This window comes from Echinops telfairi, unplaced genomic scaffold (assembly GCF_000313985.2).
Source record: "Echinops telfairi isolate 266 unplaced genomic scaffold, ASM31398v2 ScPeMD7_2;HRSCAF=8, whole genome shotgun sequence".
NCBI classification, from domain to species: Eukaryota; Metazoa; Chordata; class Mammalia; order Afrosoricida; family Tenrecidae; genus Echinops; species Echinops telfairi.
This window is the reverse complement of record NW_022103898.1, coordinates 13,511,035-13,517,431: the sequence shown is the minus strand read 5'-3', so window position 1 is coordinate 13,517,431 and position 6,397 is coordinate 13,511,035. Positions and strand designations below refer to the sequence as shown.

Below are 6,397 nucleotides of genomic sequence, written 5' to 3'. Positions count from 1 at the left end.
TATGAGGCTTTCAGTTCCAGGGCAGGAGTTGTCGAAGAGTACCCTGGACCCCTAATGCAGGTCTGGAAGGCCGAGGGGGCTGACTTCCCACGCAGCCCTTGGACCTGGCAGGATAGCGGAACAGCCCCTCTTCCCCCTCCCTGGGTGTCCCATGGGAGGGGCTCATCACTGGCTCCTTGGGGGTGGGGAAAGTAAGCAGGTGAGTGGCCACACTCATGTCATGTGCACACACACACACAAACACACACACACACACACACATTCATGCATATTATGCCCTGGATTAGACTGTCTGGGTTCAATTCGGCTCCCTCCAGTTAAACTAGCTGGTGGCCGGGTGCACCCCTCTCACTCCTACCCCTGGCCTGTGGCTCCCCATTGGTCTATGAAGACCCCAAGAATGTCCGCATTCTCTCAGGGTGGGGTGGGGGCTGAACTACACAGCACCTATAGCCGCCAGCTCTCGGGGGAGAGCCAAAGACAGGGCCGGCTGGTGCCACAATGGGAGCTGCCTGAGTGTGCCCGGGCCTCCCTCCATGCCCCGTCTGTCCCCGCAGTCACCCGGGCACAGGTTCTGCTTCATCCTCACCTTCCTGAGAGGAGTCCTGGTGGCAGAGTGGGTTATGAATTGGGCTACTAACCACAAAGCCAGAGGTTCAAACCCACCAACCGCTCGGTGGAAGAAAGATGAGGTTTTCTGCTTTCCCTAAAGGCCTGCACCCTCAGAAGCCCACGGGAGCAGTTCTGCCCTGTCCTACAGGATCGCCATGAGGCAGAGTGGCTCGATGGCAGGCAGTGAGTGTGAGGCCACGTAGAAGGCGACCAGGAGCCCTGCCCACCCGGCTCCATCCTCCTCAGCTGGATTTGGCAGGACATCTCGTTAGGAACTGACGGGCATATGGGGACAGGGGCAGCATCTCTCTGATAGGAAATAAAATCCTGGGGGCAAGACTAGCATTACCCCTTGTTTCATAGCCAAGGAAGCACCCTGATCAGTCTCACACTTCTTCACCTCCCAGGAGTCAGCAGAGGGCCAGGCGCCTTGGCATGAGAGAGGGAAGGGCCAGGCTTGCTGGCCCACCCCACCTCCCCTACTCACTGCCCCACTGCTCACTTTAGCCCCTCACCACCACTTTAAGGTAAACAGGCCAGGTCAAGGGGCCACGTCCTTCCACACTCTAGGCTCTGTGTCCTGCCTGTGTGGTGGGTGGGGTTGGACGGGTGACCAGGCAGCCGCTGGAGCCTGGCAGGCACCGTGCCTGAAGTCCCACCCTTTCTGCAGTGCCCTGTTTGATTAGATTTCCCCAATCTGGGTTCCACATTCAAACCCGCTCTGTGGTCACCCAGCTCGTGACATCCCTAGAGCCCCAAGACCACCCCCTAGGGAGTGTGGTGTGAACTGCGGCTGGAGGTCTGGGCCAGACAGAGGCCCCCTGGGCTCTGGCTCCATGAAGCCTGGCCCCTCCCCAGGAGAATGAGAAGGGAGTCATTAGAATAGAATGGCGTGCTAGACTCAGCTGGGGGCAGGCTGGAGGCACGCATGTTATCTCAATGCCCAGAGTGCAGTCATGGGACCGTCTCAGGCTCACGCTATGGGTCACAGATGCACACAGTGAGCCTGGCCACCCTCAGCCAGGGGGTTAGCGAGAGGGCATGGGGGTGGGGGAAGCAGATCTGCAAAGGTCCAGGCAGCCATGCCCACAAGGGCTGCCACACCCGAGGGACAAGGCGCCTTCTAGAAGCTCCCCCAACAGTGCCTGAGGTCACACTGCTAACCCCAGAATCCTGGAAGGGATCCCACCGGCCTCTCCCCTCCTGCTCTGTCGAAGCACCGAAAAACCCAGACCCACTGCCCTTGAGTCCAGCTCGATCCCCGGCGATCCTGCAGGACAGAGTGGAACTGCTCCTGAGGGTTTCTGAGACTGTAGCTCTTTTTGGGAGTAGACGGCCTCGTCTGTCCCCCTGGGAGAGGCTGGTGGGTTCGAACGGCCTGCCTTGCCATTAGCAGTGCAACGTGTAACCACTGCGCCACCAGGGTACCGCCCCTATGCATGCACAAAAGCCCTAGAAAGGCGTGACAAAACTCAAGCACTGCCCATTCCCACCACCTGTCTGCCTGGTGGGTCTTTTTGAATAGGATGAACTGACAAGCTAGGTGTCGCTGAGAGGGGCCACAAAGCCCACCAGTGCTGGTGCTCCTGGAGTCCCTTCTGCCTCACAGTGGCCCGTGCTTATCAGACAGAGCAGGCTGCTCCATAGACTCCCGATGGCTCGGCTTGCCAGAAGTGATGCCAGCACTCTCCGTCTATTTTGCATGGACTGCCCCCAAGTTCAAGTTCAAGTTGAAGAAGTTGGTGAGTGGCCCACCACTCCTGCCATGACCCAGCCTACCACCCCTGCCACAAGCCAGCCTACCACCCCTGCCACCAACCCAGGATACCACCCCTGCCACAACCCAGCCTACCACCCCTGCCACCAACCCAGGCTACCACCCCTGCCGTGACCAAGCCTACCATCCCTGCCACGACGCAGCCTACCACCTCTACCATCAACCCAGGTTACCACCCCTGCCACCAACCCAGGCTACCACCCCTGCCACGACCCAGTCTAACACCACTGCCACCAACCCAGGTCACCACCCCTGCCACCAGCCCAGGCTATCACCCCTGCCACCAACCCAGGCCATTACCCCCACCACCAGCCCAGGCTACCACCCTGCCACAACCTGGCCTACCACCCTGCCACCAACCCAGGCTACCATCCCTGCTACCAACCTAGGCCACCACCCCTGCCATGACCAAGCCTACCATCACTGCCATGACCTGGCCTCCCACCCCTGCCACCAGCCCAGGCTACCACCTCTGCCACCAACCCAGGTCACCACCCCTGCCCCCAAGTCCAAGTTGGTGAAGTAAGCCGTGTGGAGTTTCACTAAAACAGACCAGCCTCTGGGCAGCTTTGAACTGCCAACTTTTCGGTTAGCAGCCAAGCACTTTGACTATTTGTACAGCCTACTTGAACAGCCCCGTGTTGGAAGACATCTAGCCAGTATGGTCCTTCGAGTGGGGATGGCAAGACTTGACCACCGATGTGGTAAAGGGGTCAGCAGGAAGGGCTGGGCCCTGGAGGAGGCCATCCTGCTTGGTAAGACGGCTCAAACACAGGAGCGATTGAGAAAGTGCTGCAGGACTGGGAAGTGCCTCATTCTGCTGGATAAAGGGCTACCCTGGGCATAGTGAGTTACGACTTTGGTGGGCGAACCACAAGGTCATCAGTTTGAAACCACCAGCCTCTCTGTGGGAGAAATATGAGGCTTTCAGTTCCAGCAAGGAGGGACAGTCTCAGACACCCAGAGGGGCAGCTCTACTCTGTGCTGGGGGTTTGCTGGGGGGACAGGACTGAGTCCAGTGCCGTAAGTAGGATGAATCATAGAGACTTCCGGTTTCTGGATGCCGGATCCTGGCCCTCGAAGTCTGGGAAGCCCAAACATCAAGGATCTAGACTGCTGGAGCCCAGTCTCCTAGAATTTCAGGGCCTCAAGACAGAACAGGGGGCTGATGACCCAGCCTCTCATTACCATACAATCCTCCCTTCAAAGTTCTGGAGCCCCTTTGGGGAAGAGCCTGCCTCCTGGGATCTTGTACCCCAAATCTCTGCTCTATCCCCCTCATGCAGCAATTGGAGGGCTCCTTGACATCCCTTCCTATGCCCCCTACCCCCGACCCCTCCTTCTCTCTAGCCATGATCACCCTGTCCCTAAATACTCCTCGCCTCTGCTCCCTGCCTTCCCCAACTGGTGCTTCCACACAGTATTTAGACATGGGCTCTCTTCCATATTAACTATCCTTGAAAAAGAAGAGGAGGAGGAGGAGGAGGAAACAGAGTTGGAGGTAGAAGACGAGGGATATTCCTCATGGTTGTCATTGTCACTGTCAGGGATAGGAAGAAATGCAGTGCTGGGTTGATCCCCCACCCCCACCCCCTCCAAACACACTGTCACCTTAGCCACAAACCAAAAGAGCCCGAGGGCCCCCATCTAGCACGACAGAGCGCTCTGATACAAGATGACCAAGAAGAACCCCTGATCAAAAGTAGGGGAGGATGTGGGGCAGGATTTCTATTCTCCTAGAATCCAGACTTTCTGGAGCCACGGAGGCTGGACGGGCCCCGGGCACTCCTGCCCAGAGGTCCTCTCTAACCTGGAAATGAGATACCACAAACCCCTCTGAAGCCCTCTGGGGTGACTAGTTCAGACAGACAGATGGCCTGGTGCCTACTGTGGGGGGAGGGGAGGAGTCCCAGCAGCCCAGTGGTCCCCAGATGGGCCACCCAACCACAAGGTCACCAGTTGGAAACCACCTGCGACTCCATGGGACAGAGGAATGTCTTTCGACTCCCGTCAAGAGCGATCGTCTTGGAAATCCACAGGGGACAGCTCTGCCCTGTCCTATGGGGTTGCTATGGGTGGGTACGGACTCGACAGTGGAGGGGTTGGTTGAGTGAGGACTGGCACAGCGGCTGGAAAGGTGGGTTCAGAAGCCTCACGTCAGGGCCCAGGCTGGAGAAGCTGGCTGGGAGGGGCTGCCCAGTCGAAGCACGTCCCCACTGTCCTGTGTCCAGTCTGTAGGAACTGGCCAGCGGGCGTGCTCTGCTGTGTGTTTTCAACAGCAACCAAGCCGCCAGCCAAAGGCGGTCCCCGCTCTGGCATTTTGGGAGCCCAGCGGCACAGCAGGGTCCCTGGGAATCACATTGACTCGATGGCAACGAGTTTGGTCAGCTTGCCTTGTGGTGGCACCGAGACTAACTGAAACGTCGGCCGTTCAAACCCACCGGGTGCTCACGGAGAGATGAGATCTAGTGGTCGGATCCTGTGAAGGTCACATAGCCACAGGCGGGGGTGGGGGTGGGGTGCTCAGGTTAGCCAGGGTGTTCAGGGTGGAATGGGCTGGACAGTACGCAGCTGGGTGCCTGCCCCCACCAGACACCATCTCACCTCACTGCACAACCCACTCCCCTGACACACCTGTGTGCTCGCCCTCTGCTGCCAGGCCCAGTATCATCAACCTGACCCTGGAGAGCCAGCTGGACCCTACTGATCTGGCCCTCCACGAGGCACCCTGTCTGTCCCCAGTCTCTGGCCATCTCCCAGGGGGACTCACAAGTCCCTCCAAGAGGCTTTGTTAACAGGGGGTGGAGGGGAGGGGCAGGGTGGTTCCCAGGGTAGCGGGGGTTCCATCAATGGGGGTTCATTCTCCCTGCAGAAGCACTCTGACCATGAGCAATGGTCCTGCTCTCCTGGCCACGCAGCTTTTCAGCCAGAAGCCACGTGGCAGATGGTGGTCTACAGCGGGGGGTGCAGAGAGGTTACACCCAGACAGCATCTGAGCCTTCCTGGGCCAAAAAAGCCGAATGGCAAAGGTGCCGTAAACTGATGACAGGTCCTGACTCCAGAGGGAGTGCCACACGCCCTGGCTGAGGGACACACAGCCAAATGTGTCTGAGGCATATGGGCAGCAGGAGCAGGGCCGGGGCTGGGGCTGATAGGGTCAGGCCCACCCCTTGCTTGCCTGGCCAGCCACCCTGTGAAGTCCCAGCCAAGGGTGGGGTCTGTGGGTTGTGGCTGAAGCCCAGGGACATGGGCAGGGGATCTCTGGGGTGGGTACCTCCTGTTCTGGATTGTCCACTGGCCCTGAGTACACGGGAGGTCATATTTCTGCCGCCGCAGGGCGTAGGCATCAAACCAGAGGGCTAGGCCGTAGTCCAGAGAAGGGACCTGGAGGGTGGTGTCCATGTCAGGGGCTGTTGGGGCAGCATGGGTGATGGGGCACAGGGAAGGTGGACAGGGGCTCACCGTGAGGTGCCAGGAGCAGTGGGTGCTGGGCGAGTAGTAGCTGGGGAAGTATGGAGTGCTGAGCACGCCCTGCAGGTCCAGCCGGTCCTCCAGGGTCAGGTTCGCCTCGCAGGCTGGGCCGGTCGGAGGGAGAGCATTACACCAGGGCGCTTGACCAGGGTGCCCAGCTGCACAGCCTCCCACCAAGGCACCCCATCCCCACCACCACCAAGTCTATCATCCCCAGCACCACCCAGGCCACCATCCATCCTTGTCACCAACCAGGCCATTGTCACTACCTCCACCCCTGACATAACCCGGCCTACCACCTCTGCCATCAACCCAGCCTACCACCCCTGCCACAACCCGGCCCACCACTCCTGCCATGACCCAGCCTACCACCCCTGCCACAAGCCAGCCTACCACCCCTGCCATCAGCCAGCCTACCACCCCTGCCACCAACCCAGGCTACCACCCCTGCCGTGACCAAGCCTACCATCCCTGCCACAACGCAGCCTACCACCTCTACCATCAACCCAGGTTACCACCCCTACCACCAACCCAGGC

The 6,397-nt window shown here is 59.5% G+C and overlaps 1 protein-coding gene across 1 annotated transcript in view; it reads right to left on the bottom strand.

Moving 5' to 3' along the window:
- TMPRSS6 (transmembrane serine protease 6) overlaps positions 1-6,397 on the bottom strand; it is a 44,531-nt gene that overhangs the window by 15,810 nt on the left and 22,324 nt on the right. The window contains exons 9-10 of the mRNA XM_004700710.2: positions 5,852-5,964; positions 5,664-5,773 (exon numbers count right to left, since the gene is read on the bottom strand). Coding sequence (XP_004700767.1) covers positions 5,664-5,773; positions 5,852-5,964 — 223 coding nt within the window. The remainder of the gene's footprint in view (positions 1-5,663; positions 5,774-5,851; positions 5,965-6,397) is intronic.